At 43.8% G+C, this 18,829-nt stretch overlaps 2 protein-coding genes across 2 annotated transcripts in view; one reads left to right on the top strand and one right to left on the bottom strand.

The window, feature by feature from the left end:
- igdcc3 (immunoglobulin superfamily, DCC subclass, member 3) overlaps positions 1-18,829 on the top strand; it is a 186,379-nt gene that overhangs the window by 128,628 nt on the left and 38,922 nt on the right. The window contains exon 5 of the mRNA XM_072278158.1: positions 6,469-6,606. Within this exon, the coding sequence (XP_072134259.1) occupies positions 6,469-6,606 (138 nt within the window). The remainder of the gene's footprint in view (positions 1-6,468; positions 6,607-18,829) is intronic.
- LOC140209741 (serine/threonine-protein kinase Nek9-like) overlaps positions 14,001-18,829 on the bottom strand; it is a 193,122-nt gene continuing 188,293 nt past the window's right edge. The window contains exon 25 of the mRNA XM_072278145.1: positions 14,001-14,111. The gene's annotated coding sequence lies outside the window, so the exon portion shown is untranslated. The remainder of the gene's footprint in view (positions 14,112-18,829) is intronic.

The following is an 18,829-nucleotide window of genomic DNA, read 5'->3' as shown; positions in this document are numbered from 1 at the left end:
TCTTGTTACTAATTAAGCTCATGATGCCTAATTAAATTAATCCCTTCTGCCTGCACACAGTCCATTTCTTTCCATTCTGGCACATTGACATGCCTATCTAAAAGCCTTTTAAATGCCTCTATCTTATCTGCCTCCACCCACCACCTCTGGCAGCACATTACAAGCACCCTGTGTGTGTGTGTGTGTGTGTGTGTGTGTGTGTGTGCACTCCTGCCCCCTTTCACTTTAATTTAATGTAGTATTGGTATTAGATTTGGCCCACAGAAGGCAGTAGGATGCCCAAGGATAATTACTGCGAGAGTCTTGGTCATTTATAAAATCATTTTCAGATCATCTACTAATATAGCAAAGACTTAACAAAAAAAAGCTTTGTGAATCTAGTATAGTTTATTGATACAGATTTTTTGGATCACTTTCAGGAGTTTTAAGGGGTTTTGAGACTTTTTCCATTTTACTTCCTTGTGGTTTTTAAGTTTTTGAAATAATTCGCCAACATTTGGTATTTTGTAAGATTCGACACTTTGATGGCTCCTATGAGCATGGCTAGGTGCAACTCCATGGGAGGTGATAATTCTGTTTACACCCCCACCTGATGTCCTTTGTGTGAGGACAGCCCTCCTCATGGCAAAGGCTTGGCTCTGGGAATCCTCATGGCAGTCGTCATTGCAAACTCCTGCTTGGAAAATGTACATAGGTAAGCATATTTTATGTTTAATGAGGTTGGAGGCAGACCGACAGTAAAGGGGAGCTTTGGAATAACCAGGTAAGGAGGTAGCCAGGGCTTGGATCTAATCCCAGTACGTGGATGTACTACACTAACCATTGGGAATAGAAACTGATGGAATACTCACAAAATAATCTGCAGATGCTGGGTCAAAGCAACACTCACAACACGCTGGAGGAACTCAGCAGGTCGGGCAGCATCAGTGGAAAAGATCGGTCGACGTCCTGACGAAGGGTTCCGGCCCGAAACGTCGACCGATCTTTTCCACTGATGCTGCCCGACCTGCTGAGTTCCTCCAGCATGTTGTGAGTGATGGAATACTCAGCAGGTCGGGCAGCATCCATGGAAAGGGACACAGAGTTTAATACTTTAAGTCAGAGAGCGTACGTCAGAACTGAGAAATATATATATAGAATCTTAGGTTGCGGAGAAGATGTGTGAATTGGATAGAATAGAATAAAAGGGATATTTGGGGAAGAGTGAGACCAGGGCAAGTGGAAAAATGGGGAAGTTAACTCAGTCAGCTCCATCATGGGCACTCGCCTCCCCAGCATCCAGGACATCTTCAAGGAGTGATGCCTCAAAAAGGCGACGTCCATCATTAATGACCCCCATTACCCAGGTCATGCCTTGTTCCCATTGCTACCATTAGGATTGAGGTGCAGGAGCTTGAAGGCATAAACTCAATGATTTAGGAACAGCTTCTTCTCCTCTGCAATCTGACGTCTGAATAGACGTTTAACCCATGAACACTACCTCACTAATTTTCTTCTCTCTTTTAGCCCCACTTAATTTCAGGACATATGCCATTGATATTAAACCTGATTCTGATTATGTTCCTTTACTTTCTAATTCCTCTTTTCTCTTTATTCCAATGATGAGACTTCCCTTTGTGTCTTTTTTCTTCCTGAACTATGACTTCTCCTCTACCACAGGGAGCAATGACCATGACCGCATCTCATTCATTCCCTGCACCCCTGCTGTCAACCCTTCTCTGCCTGGACAGAAGTCTCCTTGTCCTCACTTTCCACATAACTAAGCCTTCATTTTCAACTCATCGTTCTCCTTCACAGTTTCTACCTATAAAGAAGCAGAATTGCCCTCTGAGACATTTAGACACCTCACAGGCTTTGGCAAGAGATGAATCTCCAACCCTATCCCCCTACTTCTTACCTCCTGCCAGAGGCCCTCAGCAGCACCCAGGACAAGGCCTTGTTGCCGTCAAGGTTCGACTCTGCCTTGTGACCTGGATGATGGGGCGATTGGACCAAGCATCCATAGGGGATTTAGTAGTCCTCGTGGTGACTGTCAGCTGAATAAACCACAATGTGTCCTATGGTGTAGGAAATAGCAACAGGAATGAGAATGGAGGCCTTGGGGGTGGTATAATCAGGGTGATATTGACGAACAGCAATGTGCAAGTTTTAGGGTACCTAAGACTTTTGCAACAGTACTGTATTTGTCAACGTGCAGCAGGGAGCGAGATTGCTTTATATCTCCCTCCATTTTACTTTGTGCTGAAGACCATAGAAATAAAGTTTCTATTCGAGGACAATAGAAATAAAATTGAAGAGATCTATTAGAAGTGGCTGAGCTGATGTGCCTATTTCACTCTATGCTTAACATCCACTGTGCCTCGATCAGCCAAATGACTGAGCCAGTCTGGCGATCCAGTGTTTCACTGTCTTCTGCAGGATTTCTTTTTTCATGCATTTTTCAGAGGTGTGTGCTTGCGAATGTTCTTTTTTAGAGGAAAGAGGCCTCATGACCTGTTCTCCCCCTTCTGCATTCCTATTAAAACAAAAACTTCACGCCATCTTAAAAATGTTTTCCCCCAGGCAGTTAATCTGACCAACCACTCTTATTAGACCTCCACCTATTACCCCATCTATTACCTCAGTCACTGCACTGTAATCACTTTAACCACATTTTATACTGCTGTTTACATTGTAAATATAGGCTGCTATTTATGCATATTTTATTCCCTATCAGTATTGCTAACTTTATATTTCTTCCTTATTTTTCTATTCTATACACCTATTTAACCTCTCAGTTTATTTATATATAATTCTTTATTCTTATAATAGTTGAACGTTGCTTCTGTTGCACGTCATGGCCGACTCACAACAGCAAATTCAGACAAATGTACATGGTGAATAAAGTGAATTTTGATCTTTTTACAGCTGGAGTTTAGATCGTTCACGGTGAGTCAGCCTGTTTAGAGGGCAGAAGGTTCTCCAGTAGCTGTGTATCCCTCCTATAGATGAACCATCAAAGTCGAAGTATATTTATTGTCAAAGTACAGACATGTTATCATAAGCTATCTTAAGATTAATTTTCTTACAGGTATTTACAGGAATATAAAGAAATACAATAGAATATATGAAAGAGTGGCCAACAACCAATGTGCAAAAGAAGTCAAGTTGAGCAAATTAAAAGTAAAAAGTAAATAATACATAGAAAATAGGTGCAGGAGTAGTCCATTCGGCCCTTCGAGCCTGCACCGCCATTCAGTACGATCATGGCTGATCATCCAACTCAGAACCCTGTACCAGCCTTCCCTCCATACCCCCGATCCCTTTAGCCACAAGGGCCATATCTAACTCCCTCTTAAATATAGCCAATGAACTGGCCTCAACTGTTTCCTGTGGCAGAGAATTCCACAGATTCACCACTCTCTGTGTGAAGAAGTTTTTCCTCATCTTGGCCCTAAGAGGCTTCCCCTTTATCCTTAAACTGTGACCCCTTGTTCTGGACTTCCCCAACATCGGGAACAATCTTCCTGCATCTAGCCTGTCCCATCCCTTTAGAATTTTATACGTTTCAATAAGATCCCCCCTCAATCTTCTAAATTCCAGCGAGTATAATCCTAGTCAATCCAGTCTTTCATCATATGAAAGTCCTGCCATCCCAGGAATCAATCTGGTGAAGCAACACACATCAAAGTTGCTGGTGAACGCAGCAGGCCAAGCAGCATCTGTAGGAAGAGGTGCAGTCGACGTTTCAGGCCGAGACCCTTCATCAGGACTAACTGAAGGAAGAGTGAGTAAGGGATTTGAAAGTTGGAGGGGGAGGGGGAGATCCAAAATGATAGGAGAAGACAGGAGGGGGAGGGATGGAGCCAAGAGCTGGACAGGTGATAGGCAAAAGGGGATACGAGAGGATCATGGGACAAGAGGTCCGGGAAGAAAGACGGGGGGGGGGGGGGGACCCAGAGGATGGGCAAGAGGTATATTCAGAGGGACAGAGGGAGAAAAAGGAGAGTGAGAGAAAGAATGTGTGCATAAAAATAAGTAACGGGGTACGAGGGGGAGGTGAGGCCTTAGCGGAGTTAGAGAAGTCGATGTTCATGCCATCAGGTTGGAGGCTACCCAGACGGAATATAAGGTGTTGTTCCTCCAACCTGAGTGTGGCTTCATCTTTACAGTAGAGGAGGCCGTGGATAGACTCCAACCTGATGGCATGAACATCGACTTCTCTAACTTCCGCTAGGCCCCACCTCCCCCTCGTACCCCATCTGTTACTTATTTTTATGCACACATTCTTTCTCTCACTCTCCTTTTTATCCCTCTGTCCCTCTGAATATACCTCTTGCCCATCCTCTGGGATCCCCCCCCCTTGTCTTTCTTCCCGGACCTCTTGCCCCATGATCCTCTCGTATCCCCTTTTGCCTATCACCTGTCCAGCTCTTGGCTCTATCCCTCCCCCTCCTGTCTTCTCCTACATTTTGGATCTCCCCCTCCCCCTCCAACTTTCAAATCCCTTACTCACTCTTCTTTCAGTTAGTCCTGACGAAGGGTCTCGGCCTGAAACGTCGACTGCACCTCTTCCTACAGATGCTGCTTGGCCTGCTGCGTTCACCAGCAACTTTGATGTGTGTTGCTTGAATTTCCAGCATCTGCAGAATTCCTGTTGTTTGCATCAATCTGGTGAACCTTCTTTGTACTCCCTCTATGGCAAGAATATCTTTCCTCAGATTAGGGGACCAAAACTGCACACAATACTCTAGGTGTGGTCTCACCAAGGCCTTGTACAACTGTGAATGTGAATATGAACCTGTAGAGCCCTTGAAAGTGGCTCTTTAGGTTGTGGAGACAGCTCAGAGTTCAGGTGAGTGAAATTACCCACACCCTTTAGGAGTCTGATGGTGAGAGGGTAATAACTGTTCCTGAACCTGGTGGAGTGGGACCAGAGGCTCCTGTACCTCCTGCTTGATGGTGGTACCGAGAAGAGAGCATGGCTTGGATGTGTGGGTCTGTGATGATGGACGCTGCTTTCTTGAGGCAACGCTCCTCGTAAACCTGGGTGATTCGGCCCACTGCCTGCACTCACCTCCCCCTTTTTCCGAAGGAACTGGACGATGTCATCACAACTTACCCTGTTACTGGCAGTGATCTGAGAAGGACAAACGAGAGGCCAGCCCACTGAGTGAGCTCAGCAGGACATTATCCGAATCATCTTCAAAGACTCGGTCTTCTCAGATATCCAAACATTTAAGGGTTTCTGTCCTAATGTGCAAAAAAACATTGTACTTCCTTTAACTTTGAGTAATGTCCCACAGAATTAATTTACTGTCTTTATGTTTAAAGCCTAAGTGGTGGATACAGCCCAGTCCATCACAGGCAAATCCCTCCGATCATTGAGTGTATTTACAAGGAGCACTGCCACAAGAAAGCAGCATCCATCTTCTAATACCCCCATTATTCAGGCTGTGCTCTCTTCTTGCTGCTGCCATGGGGAGTGTACAGGAGCCACACCACCAGGCTTAGGAACAGTTATTACTTGACAACCATCAAACTCCTGAAACGATGTGGATAACTTCACTCATCTCAACCCTGAGCTGACACCACAAGCCGTAGACTCACTTGCAGGGATTTTACAACTCACCTTCTCAGTGTTATTTATTGGTTTGTTTATTATTTGCACTTTGGTTGTTTGTCAGTCTTTGTTTATATATAGCTTTTCGTATATTCAATTGTATTTCTTTATTTTCCTGTAAATGCCTGCAAGAAAATGTCCTTTGATAATAAATTTACTTCAACTGTGACTTTGACTTTTATATACAGCACTGTGCAGAAGTCTTATTCACATATATATAGCGAGGGTGTCTAAGACTTCTGCGCAGTACTGTTGCTGCAAAAAGTAACGAATTTCATGACATGAGAGTGATGATAAACCTGATTCTGATATGGGTCTCTATTGTGGACTGAGAGTGGGAAGGGGGCAGGGAGAGGGGAATCATGGTTGGGAAAAGGGGAAGAGAGAGGGGAGGGAGTGGGAAGCACCAGAGAGACATTCTGTAATGATCAATAAAACAATTGATTAGAATCAAATGACCTTGCCTGGTGTTTCAGGGCTGGGTGTGTCTGCACCCTGCTCCTGGCACTCCTTCTCTGCCACCTGTCCCACGCCCCTCCTGCAGTGCTCCACCCTCGCCATTCCCAACATCCTTCGCATCCACCTAATTTTCAAACTGGCTGTCTGCTCCCCGTTGACAACTACAGTACGATGCAAAGGTCTTGGGCACCCTAGCTATATATATGTGCCTCAGATGTTTGCACAGTACTGTAGAGGGGATAACAATTGTACATCAGGCCCAAAGTTGATCATCTTTTCCGAAGGCAGATTTTATTTCGTTTGCACAATTCCAGTTGAAGGAGATACTTGTCACCATCTGTCCATCAGCTCCCTGTGCTGTGGAGCTCTGCTTCCGTTACTCATTGGCCTCTGATTCTTTTCCACAGGATCCCACTCCAATGTTTATAAGGAGCCAGCAATCCTGGTTGGTCCTGAGAACCTCACACTAACTGTGCACCAGACCGCTGTCCTGGAATGCGTGGCGACAGGAAACCCTCGGCCGATAGTCTCCTGGAGCCGTCTGGGTGAGCACCTTGCCGCGGCATGTGGCGGTCGTGGTTATTATTGACAGGGGTTGGGCAACGTTCACTTCAAGGGACGCCAGCAACGGACAAGCTTTTAATGGAAGGGAGGTGTGCAGGGAGAGTGAAAGATGACCCAGGGATTTGGGGTGATCTGGCTTAGGTATAAAATTAGGTATAAAGTGTGACCCACCCGTACCCAAATTAAACCCCACCCATTTTCTTAATGCCTGGCTCATCTGATTTAGTTGGATCCCTTTGTGCATGGGTTGGGAAGAGCCTCTGCTCCTGGTCGGCAGCTTTCCAATGGGCCGAATGGTATGCCTGTCCAAACCTGAATGGCCAGCTCAGCTCGACTCCCGAGCTTCTTGCACGCACGCACTCTCTCTCTCTCTCTCTCTTTCTCACTTTCTCACTTTCTCTCTCTTTCTCTCTCCCTCTCTTCTCTCTCTCTCATTTTCTCTCACTTTCTCTCTCTCTCACTTTCTCTCTCTCTTTCTCTCTCTGTCTCTTTCTCTCTCCTTCTCTTTCTCTCTCTGTCTCTCTTGCTTTCTCTCTCTCTCTTTCTCTCTCCCTCTCTCTCTCTTTCTCTCTCTCTCACTTTCTCTCTCTCTCTCTGTCTCTCTCTTTCTCTCTCTCTTTCTCTCTCTCTCTTTCTTTCTCTCTCTGTCTCTTTCTCTCTCTCTCACTTTCTCTCTCTTTCTCTCTCTTTCTCTCACTTTCTCTCTCTTTCTCTCTCTGTCTCTTTCTCTCTCTCTTTCTTTCTCTCTCACTCTCTCACTTTCTCTCTCTCTCTTTCTCTCTCTCTCACTTTCTCTCTTTTTCTCTCTCTCTCTCACTTTCTCTCCTACAATGCACACAGCACCACACAGAGATGCACACAGCTTCATGCACTGGCAAATGCATTGACACCTGCATTTTGTGTGCCACAGTTCGAAGGAGACTCCAGATTGCTTGGAGGGAGAAAGAATCTAAAGCAGCGAGCGGGTCAGTCAGCACGTTTTGCACGCCAGCTGAAAGAGATGGGGGACTTTTTGCATCTGTATTTACTCGAGAGATGGACGCAGTGTCTATAGATGTGAGGCAATGTGGCAGCGAGTTCAAAGACGCTGTGCAGATTACAGAGGAGGAGGTGCTATCTTGAGGCAAATTAGGCTGGATAAGTGACCAAGCCCCGACAATGGACCCTGTTGGAGGCCCGCGCGAAGGCCCAGGAGGGATATTTAAAACATCCTTAGCATGGGTGAGGTCTCAGAGGATAGCTGATGTTGTTCCATTGTTTAAGAAAGGTGCTAAAAATAAAACCAGGAAATTATAAGCAGGTGAACCTGACATCAGTAGTGGGAAAGTTGTTGGAAGGTATTCTATAAGGGTCAGGGTATACTAGTGTTTGGATAGACAGGGACTTATGAGGGATGGTCAACATGGCTTTGTGTGTGGTAAGTCCCTATCTAGCCAATCTTGTATAGAGTTTTTTCAAGGAAGTTACCAGGAAAATTGGCAAAGGCAAAGCAGTGAATGTTATCTATGTGGCCGTTAAAAAGGCACTTGACGAAGTGCCAATTGGCAGGTTGGTCAAGAAGGTTCAGTCAATTGGCATCCAAGATGAGGTAGTAAATTGAATTGGACATTGGCCTGTCTGTCTGTCTGTACCTTGTTTTACGACGGTTGGCATCCAGCTTAATGGTGCATTACCGCCACCCTCTGCTCCAGAATGTGCACTAGACATACATTCTAAATCCTTTCACCCAATCGCGCGCGCGCACACACACACACACACACACACACATATATATATATATATATATACAAACCTACACTTCACCCTCCCATCTTTGACCATCCTAGTATGCTATTCCTGTTTATTCGTCATATTCTATAAAAAACCCCTGTACCCCTTAAAAACGCTAAAAATACCCGGACTTGTGCTCTCTCACACATGCCCAGCAACCCTTTTATTGGACATTGGCTTCACAGAAGAAGACAGAGAGTGGTTCTAGATGGTTGCTTCTCTGACTGGAGGTCTGTGACTAGTGGTGTATTGCAGTGATTGGTACTGGGTCAATTGTTGGTCATCCATGTCAATGATCTGGATGATAATGTAGTAAATTGGATTAGCAAATTTGTGGATGGAGTTGTAATGGATAGCGAGGAATACTATCAGTGGGATCTGGACCATCTGGTGAAATGAGCTGAAAAGTGGCAGATGGAATTTAATGCAGACAAGTGTAAGATGTCCAGTCACAAACAAGAGAAAATCTGCAGATGCTGGAAATCCGAGCAACGCACACAAAATGGTGGAGGAACTCAGCAGGCCAGGCAGCATGTTTGGAAAAGAGTACAGTCGATGTTTCAGGCCGAGACCCTTCATCGGGAGTCCTGCTGAAACATCGACTGTACTTTTCCACAGATGCTGCCTGGCCTGCTGAGTTCCTCCAGCATTTTGTTAAGTGTAAGATGTTTCACTTTGGGAGGACCAATCAGAGTAGGCCCTACAAGGTGAGTGGTAGGGCACTGAGCAATGCAGTAGAACAGAGAGATCTGGGGGTACGATCCATTAATTCCTTGAACGTGGCCTCACAGATAGGGTCGTAAAGGAAGCTTTTGGCACATTGGCCTTCACAAGTCAATCTACTGAGAACAGGAGTTGGGATGTTAGATTGAAATTAATTAAGCCATTGGTGAGATTCTGTTTTGGTCACTGATCTACAGGAAAGATGTAAACAGGATTCAAAGAGTACAGAGAAAAGTTGCATGTTGCTGGGACATTAGCACCTGAATTACAGGGAAAGCTTGAACAGTTTCAGACTTTATTCCCTGGAACGTGGAAGATCGAGGAGAGATTTGATAGAGGGATACAAATTAATGAGGAGTAAATACCAGCAGGATTTTTCCACTGAGGTTGAGTGAGACTAGAAATAGAGGTCATGGGTTGAGGGTGAAAGGTGAAATGCTTAAAGGAAACATAGAGGGGAACTTCCTTATTCAGAGGGTGATGAGTGTGTGGAACGAGCTTCCAGCGAAGGTGTTGGATGCAGGGTCGATTTCCGCTTTTAAGTGAATTTTGGATTGGTACGTAGACGGGAGGGGTATAGAGGACAATGGTCCGGGTGCAGGTCGATGGGACTAAGTGGGTTAATGGTTTGGCATGGACTAGATGGGCCTGTTTCTATACTGTAGTGTTCTATGACTACACACACACACATGCACGTGCATGCATATAAATGTACATGCACATACACACAATCAAACCTCATGTAGGCATACACTCACAGATGTAAGTGTAAATGCATGAACATTCCTGCGTTTATACACACACACACACACACACACACACACACAGCCCCACACACACACACACACACACACACACACAGCCACACACACACACACACGCACACACACACACACAGCCACACACACACACACACACACACACACACACACACACACACACAGCCCCACACATACACACACAATGCACAATGTCTGGGCCAGACTCGACACTTACTTTCCCCATCAGCCTTGGGCTGGTGTCACGGACTGTAATCTACCAGCCTTTTCCCTTTCAACCTTTAGAATTCCCTCATCATAAAACTTGGTTAAAGAGAAGGGATAGATAGTGATTTTCTTCATTGGATTTATTTGTACAGTGTGCAATACTGTCTTTGGCACGTACAGTATACATAGCTAGGATTTTTACACAGTACTGTACTGCTGCCGCACACAAAAAAATCATGATGCATGTGAGTGCTGATAAACCTGATTCTGATATGGGTCTCTGTTGTGGGGAGAGTGGGAAGGGGGCAGGAAGAGGAGAATCAAATGACCTTGCCTAGTATCTCAGGGCTGGGTGAGTCTGCCTGTGCCAGCACTCCTCACCAGCTGTCCCACATCCCATCCTCACCATTCCCAACATCCTTTGCTCCTGCCAGATTTACAAACTCACTCTCCGCTCCTTGTTGACAAATATAGTACTGTGCAAAAGGCACCCTAGCTGGATATGTACCTGAAACATTTGCACAGTATTGTCATCCCAGAATGAATGAAGAAGTAATGTAGTAATTTTTTTATTGGAAAAGATGGAATATTTAGTTAAGGAGATAATATACCATTCACTTTTTACAGGGTCTGAATTACTGAGGTGAAGGTGCCATCCAGCTCTCCTTTAGCATCATCATTTTGGGCTACATTGTGTTACATAGAAATTGCTTTCCAAAACCAGCATGCGCCACCTAATTTTGGTGTTAATAGACAGTTCATATGTTAAGAGTTTTGTGCATCACATTCAGCATTAATTCAGCACCAGCATTACCTGTGTAATGAGTAAACACTGCTTTTAGCTTGTTTCCTGTGTAGTGTGTGTGGAGAATGAATCTTTAATATGAAGTCACTTTGGCCAGGGCTTGCTAATGAAATATGTAAAGTTACGGATGAGATTGTTGCAGCAGAATTGATAGCAAGCTCATGAAAAACACAATGGGGGGTTTATTACATGTCATGGATAATATTTGTACTTTAAACATATGCTGCTGATGGGAGCAAAAAAAAAGAACAAGTTTATTTCAAAAGGAAGAATTATTAATAGTGGCTTATATCTGTACTTCAAGGTTATAGGTTTATAATTAGACACAGCCATTTGGGTGGAACTCTTATTGATTCCAGCTGTGGTTGAACAGAGCCTGACTAGAGAGGAGTATGTAGCCAGCAAGCTTTAGCAAATCATGTTAAAAAACTTGGCGCTGCCAATTAAAAAATAGTAGACATGTGATGAATGCTGTAATAATTCAGTGGACATTTCATTCGATAACTTCTGTACCTAATAAAGTGGCCACTGAGTGTATATTCTTGGTCTTCTGCTGCTGTAGCCCATCCACTTCAAGGTTCAACGTGTTGTGCATTCAGAGATGCTCTTTTGCACACCATTATCGTAATGCATGGTTATTTGAGTTACTGTCGCCTTCCTGTCAGCTTGAACCAATCTGGCCATTCTCCTCTGACCTCTCTCACTGAAAAGGCATTTTCGCCCACGGAGCTGCCACTCATTGGATGTTTTTATTTGTTTTTTACACCATTCTCTGTAAACTCTAAACACTGTTGCGCTTGAAAGACCCAGGAGATCAGCAGTTTCTGAGGTACTCAAACCACCCTGTCTGGCAGGAACAATATTCCACGGTCAAAGTCACTTAGATCACATTTCTTCCCTCATTCTGATGTTTGGTCTGAGCAACAACTGGACCTCTTGACCTTGTTTGCATGCTTTTATGCAGTGAGATGCTGCCACATGATTGGCCGATTAGATATTCGCATTAATGAGCAGGTGTACCTAATAAATTGGCCACTGAATGAGTGTGTGTGTGTGTGTGTGTGTGTGTGTGTGTGTGTGTGTGTGTGTGTGTTAGCAATAATTTCATATGCAGGCACAGGCTTTTGCCAGTGTGACAGCGCTGTAATGGTGTGTCTGCTTCAGAGCACAGTAGGATTACCAAGGGCTTCAGATCAATGCTGTGAACTGCACTTCACTGATATATCCACATTGATGTAGCTCTTCCTCAGTGCGATACCCTGCAGGCATCTTTAGAGCACCTGCATTGATATATTTGTCACTATCAATGTATCTCTGCTGATCCAACTGCACCAGTGTATCTACTTCAGTACATCTATATAAATGTAACTACATTGATGTCAATTTATCTGCATTTGTTCATTTTCGTCACTATACTTCCCCACCCAGAATGGATGGACTGGGATTGTACTGACTCACACACGCACAAACAGTAATTCGCAGCCACAGGGCGTGACGTTTGAGGTTTTATTTTGCAGCGCTGGGGATTTTTGAGAAGCTACTTGTGCCTTTGAAAATGGTAGGAGAGACCTTCACTTGCTTCCATCTGGAATAGCAGAGCTCCAAGAGCAGGGGGAATGAAGCGTGTAATATTTCACATTGTAGTCAGCTGTGTGCTGCAATATTTGAGAAGTGTAAGCTTGTGGTTAATACGGCACAGCCTCACCAGAGGAATCTGAATGAGCCACGTGTGGTCGTACTTGTAAAAACCTGACTCAGATCTACTGGTGACATGAGGAATTTTTGTTTTTTGCGGCCACTATTGCGGTTTGGAATACACCAAGAGAAGTGTTGGAGGCAGATTCAATAGTAGTATTCGTAAAGAGAGCTGGATAAGTCTGGAAAGCACTGTTCCCTCCAAGCTGCGCAGGTGCATGGCCGCGCAGTAACTCAAATACTCTGGTGCACATAGCCTTTGTTGCCGCGCAGCTAGAGTTTTCTTTTATATAACATTTTATTAAAGTGCCGCGCGATTATCAGGCTGTGTAAAATGTTCCTGCTCAGAGTAATGGTTGGTCTGCGCAGCTGTAAAAAGATTAATTTAAAAAAATTGACAGAGTAAGAATTTGCAGGACCATGAGGAGAGGGCTTGCCTGATTTGATGGGCTGAATACTCTCTTTCTATGCTACAATCATCAAGCAGGGCAGTCACTTAATTTGAACGTGATGCCTGTAATTTTCAGCGACACATGTTAAGACGGAAGTGGGCACACATTCAGAAATAGTTGGAGCAGATCTATTGGCTGCAGTACAATCCTTACCCCGTCACCTACACCGGGCAGGTGGAAGAAGCGATAAACTGTAAAGTATAAAGTCCTGATTGAGTTTCAGCAGCGGAAGGGGTGAGCACCTTCCAAGCTCCTGGGCGTCTCAGAGGATTTATTCTAGGCCCAAGGTATCGGTGGAATCATGAAGAAGGTACACCAGCACCTCTGCTTCTTTGGGAGTTTGAGGTGATTGAGTATGTCACCGAAGACTCTTGCAAATTTCTATAGATGTGCAATGCAGAGCATTCTGTCTGGCTGTAATGAGGCCTGGTTTGTGGACTCCTGTTTGGGGTTTGCAAGATTCTGTGCAATTCCATATATGTCAAATTTAATAATTTAGGGCAAAAAACATAGAAGCGGGAAAAACACAGAATACAAAAAAGAAACCATAAGGCTGATTAAAAAGTCTACAGTCCAAGTCCACATCCAAAAAACAGAAAATCAAGGCAACATTTTCCCCCTCCGTAGCAGAGTGATCTCCCCAGTGATAAAAAGGCGGTCTCCCCTCTCTGTAGCAGAGCAATCTCACCAGCAATAAAAGGCCATTCCCATTAACCTGATTCTGAAATGCAACACTGGCATATTATGCATGCTGCATTTTATTTTGCCATTGCATTTTGAGGAATTCAAATATTTTCTCTACCCTCTCATGAAAGGCAGGAGACTTCATAAGCATATTTCAATTGCAAGCCTTTTTTAATTTCACGAAATATTTTTTATTCAGAAACATATACAGGAAATGCCATACTCTATTTGTCTTTTTTGGCATTCATTATGGCATCCAATCAATCCATTCTAATAACTCTGCATCACGCCACTCATATTAACCTTTTTGAACAACGCACCCATGAATTGCTTGGTCATTCATAGTGAGAGGACAGAGAGCGGCCAAAGCCCTGGAGTGAAACAAAGAAATTTCACCATGAAAGGCACAATGAATCAGTTACAATGGCAACCATACATACTAGTCAGGATACTAAGAACATATCATATCTTTTATTAAACATAAAAACCAATTAAAATCACTATGCAGCTGGGATTTCCAAGACCTAGGTAAACACGGCAATGAAAGGGATGCATCATTATAGTTAATTCAGCTTGAACACACCAATGCTGAATGTGAGCTGTATTTTCATAAGTTCCCTTATCACAGATTAGTATTGAAATCTGAAACAAATTCTCCAAACTGAGTTTTAATCAGGTTGGGTGAACAATAAAAAAAATTGGATTCCAAAATATGATTTCAAGCTGGGAGCTTCAAATGAGATTTATTAATTTATAGAATGATATGATATTCTATGAAGATATAATTATAATGAGTACACTATGGGGATCATGGCAATGGAGGAACATTTATAATGTATAACAGTGTAATTAGATTGACTTATAGCAAAGTATGTTTTTGTCTTTGTCACATTAGATTTTAATTTATGCACTGATTACTAACTTGCTCAATATTCCAGTGGAAAGGTCCTTTAAGTTTATGCAATTGAGACCTTTGTATCTACAACAATTTACAACAATTTGCAGTTTAATTATAAAGGATGTGCATCAGGAAACATGTAGGAATTTGATGTATGTGGAAAGATCATATAATTCAGAATCGTCATAATTTGGTTTCCATTCTGAGACCTGAGCTTGAACAGCCCAGGGTGTTGACCAAATAGCCTGCTGTGAGCTGAAATGTGGCTGTTGCCCAGACACAGATATGTCAATCACAAAGAAGGCCATCCAGGAACCCTACCACATTAGGAGATTGAGCAGATTTTGTTTGTCATCAAAGACTCTTGCATATTTCCATCTGAAAAATGGTGGAGAGCTTTCTGAATGGTTGAATCACTGCCTGATGTTTAGGCTGCAGTGTGCAGGATCGAAAGAGGGTTGCAGAGTCAGCCAGCTCCATTATGAGCACAACCGTTTTTGCTATTGAGAAATCTTGAAGAGTAGGTGCCTCGAGAAGGCAGCATCCAGCATTAAGGATCCATGCCATCTGGGCCAAGCCTCCTTCTCATCACAGAAGCCAGAAGTGGTATAGAAGCCTGAAGACCAATACTCAATGTTTTAGGAACAACATCTTCCCCTCTACTATCAGATTTCTGAATGGACCATCAACCCATGACCACTACTTCACTGTTCCTCTTTTTCAATATTACTACTTCTAGTACTTTTTAGGTTGCTACAGCCGGGGGTGGAAATGAGGATAAGCTCCCACTAGCTATTAAATGCTCCCAATGCCATGCACCTCAAATAGCCTCTGTCAACCATGTCCAGCTCCTGGCTTTCACACGCGGCTCAACTACTAAGCCTGGTGAAACCATTTCTACTGACAGGAGAAGGGGCAAAGGCAGGTTACTGGTGCCTTAACATCCATTGCTTCGGGCAGGTGGGGCTCATCAGCTGTGATTGGCAGCTCATCTAAAAGAAAAAAAAAACTTTTATCTCAAACTTCCACTGCCTTGCAGCTATACCCCCTCACGGGGAAGGCTTCAGGAGTAAACCCAAAGGAAAAGTCCGGAGCTGGAGTCCTTACACTGAGTCCAGTGTTGACTGGTAATTCCTGTGTCGTTGCTGGTACCAAACTGTATTCGTCTGTGCTGTTTCTTTGGGTTCATCAGATGTGTGGGAAGGGGGAAGTTGCTCTCCATATTATACTGCCCAGGCTTGCGTATCTAGACAGAGAAGATGCAAATTCGTGGTTGACTCTAAGCAATGGAGGCCCAAGAGTAAATTTTATGTCTTGCACTTTACAGCTGCTGCAAAACGACAAATGCTAGTGATAATAGATCTGATAGTGCAGCACAGAGGTGTTGTCATTGGGCCACGGGTTTACTTTAAGCAGCCACACTTGCCTAGCAGTATGGGGATGGTTGTTGGTGAAGAAAGAGAAAAAAAAAATGACTTCTACTCCAGTGATGGCCTGTGCCTTGAAGGTGGGGATCAGAAGCTATGGTGTGAACTCACATTTGCTGTGGTTTTTGTTGTAATGTGAATAAAGTCACCAGAGAGAAGTAGCTGGTAGATATGAAGCAGTATCTTTATTCGACAAAATGAGACACAGCAGGCATCGTATTGAAACTCCTTTCAGAGGAAGCAGCCTGCTTGACCCAACACTACACAACATTTTATATGCTGAAGATCAATGGACAATTCCACATTTAAAGTGCATCCCTAAAGCTGAAGTACACAGAGACTTCACACTGCCCTCTTCCTGCCCACACTACAGACACCCAAATGAATGTAAATCAGCATTGCCTGGTCTTCCAATTAACTGGAGTTCACAACTTTTAGGAACCCATTTGTCCAGAGCTGCATTTTAAATTTAATCTACAGTCCATATTCAGATCTGAAGACTGATGGCGAAAGTTAGTTGCTGAAGTTACTTGCTATATGCACTAACCTTCCAAAACGTCCTAACGTTTCCAATGGTAGCTGACTTGTTGGTGAGTCAGAAGATCCAAAGTTCAAAATCTCCTCCAAAAATTGCTTTTGGATAAGAAGTTGAACTGATTATTCTCTTAGGTGGAAATCAAACCTTCTTGGCACAGAGAAGAGCACCAGAGATGCCCTTATTGTCCTGGACAAAAACAGAGATGATCTGGGCAACATGACTTCAGATTCTGATTTATTTATCATGCACAGTGCTGTGCAAAAGATTTAAGCAGAAGTAAAAAATAATCTATAAAGCGAAGATGCATTCAAACATAATGAAAAGTCTCTAAATATCAAAACAAATTACTATGAAGAGCAGTAAACAGTAAGAAAAATAAATCACATCAGTGTTTGGTGTGCCACACTTTGCCTTTAAAACTGCATCAGTTTTCTTATACAGTTGTGTAGTTTTATAAGAAAAATGGCTTGTAGGTTGTTCCAAGCATCTCGGAGAACTTGCAGACTTTGGCTGTCTCGTTTGCTTCCGTTTCTCCAGCCGCGGCGATGTTGAGATTGGGGCTCCTTGGAGTCCATATTATCTGAAACTATATAAAAGTCTGGGGTTCCTGAGACTTTTGCACAGTACTGTATGTGGGAACATACAATGAAATGCATAGTTTGTGTTAACAACCAACACACCCAAGGACATGTTGCGGACACTTTGCAATTTTATTTATTTAGCGATACAGTGCAGACTAGGCCCTCTGGCCCTTCCCGCCACGCTGCCCCGGCAATCCCACAGCCACAATGAACTCTTATCTAATCATGGAACAGTTAACAATGACCAGTTAACCTCCCCGGTATGTCTTTAGACTGTTGGAGGAAACCAGAGCACCCGGAGAAAACCCATACACTCTGCCGGGAGAATGCATGGTGACTCCTTACAGAATGACACTGGATCAAACTCCAAACTCCGGAACACTTCGAGCTGTAGTTTCACTGGGCGAATGGCTATGCTACCGTGGTACCTGCCACTGCAGCTTCCTGCAGATGGCTTAACTGCTGCAATTCCTAATTTATAATCATGACTACTATCCAGAGTAGGCCAAAGTGCTTTCAGATGTTCTGGGAGGAACATGAAAGGGCCTGTATCAATGCAAGCTTTTCCTTTAAGGTTTGAGACCCAGTCTGGATTTGAACTAATGGATTAGGGTGGTGTGGTCTTACTGTAGACAGTACAGCAGTCACAGAGTGCCAGTAAACTCAGGTTCGATTCTGACTTCTAAACCTTGGAGTTTGCAAGTTCTCCCTGTGACCACTTGCGTTTCCTCTGGGTGCTCTGATTTCCTCCCACATTCTTGAAGGCATGAATGGTTTCTGGGCCACAGTTTCCCCCAATGAAGTAGTTGAGTGAAACATCAAGGGAAGTTTGTGGCCATATGAGAGAGAGAGTAGGTTTCTAGGGAAATGAGTGGGAGACTGGGATTGATGGGATTAGTCTGATAGCTGGAATGGGCGCAATGTTTTTTTTAAGAGCATATAGGAAAATGTAATCCAGGCTCATCCTTTAGCGTGGTAGTCAGCAAGTTACAAAGTGATGGTAGTTCATTCTGGGAGACTGGAAGTTAGGTCAGTGTGTCCTTTTTTGCTCAGGTAGAGTGCCCTGTGGCATTGATAGAGAAAGGTATGTAGGTGTCCAACGTCTCTCTGTCGACACCATCCAACAGAAGACCAACTGGGCATCATTTATTAACTGTTTGCAAGAACTTTCTTTGTGCTTCTCCACTTGGTACGTAACAGGATAGGCTATAGCAGAAATAACCAATTTGCCTGTATCATTTTAGGCTTACTTGAGAAACAGATCAGACATCAGGTTAATTCACAGCTAATCACAACACTTTCCGGTACCTGTGACTGCGGTTCAGTTTCAACTGCTACCTGTAAGGAGTTTGTCCGTTCTCCTTGTGACAGTGAGGATTTCCTCCAGGTGCTCTGGTTTCCTCCCACAGTCCAGTTGGTAGGTTAATTGGTGGTTGTAAATTGTCCCATGTTCAGGCTGGGATTAAATTGGGGGTTGCTGGGTGGTGTGGCTTGAAGGGCCAGAAGTGCCTATTTTGCACTGTTTCTCAAAAAAATAAATAAATTTTATGCACTGCCCCAATTTACTCTCCTTTGGAGTTAACAAATCAGAAGATCAGTTTGAACTGTGTACGTGTTTAGCACTGCGGGTGGAATGTTAAGTGTA

Source organism: Mobula birostris, chromosome 14 (genome assembly GCF_030028105.1).
Source record: "Mobula birostris isolate sMobBir1 chromosome 14, sMobBir1.hap1, whole genome shotgun sequence".
Lineage (NCBI taxonomy): Eukaryota > Metazoa > Chordata > Chondrichthyes > Myliobatiformes > Myliobatidae > Mobula > Mobula birostris.
The sequence above is the reverse complement of the archived record's forward strand: the minus strand, read 5'-3'. Positions and strand labels throughout refer to the sequence as shown.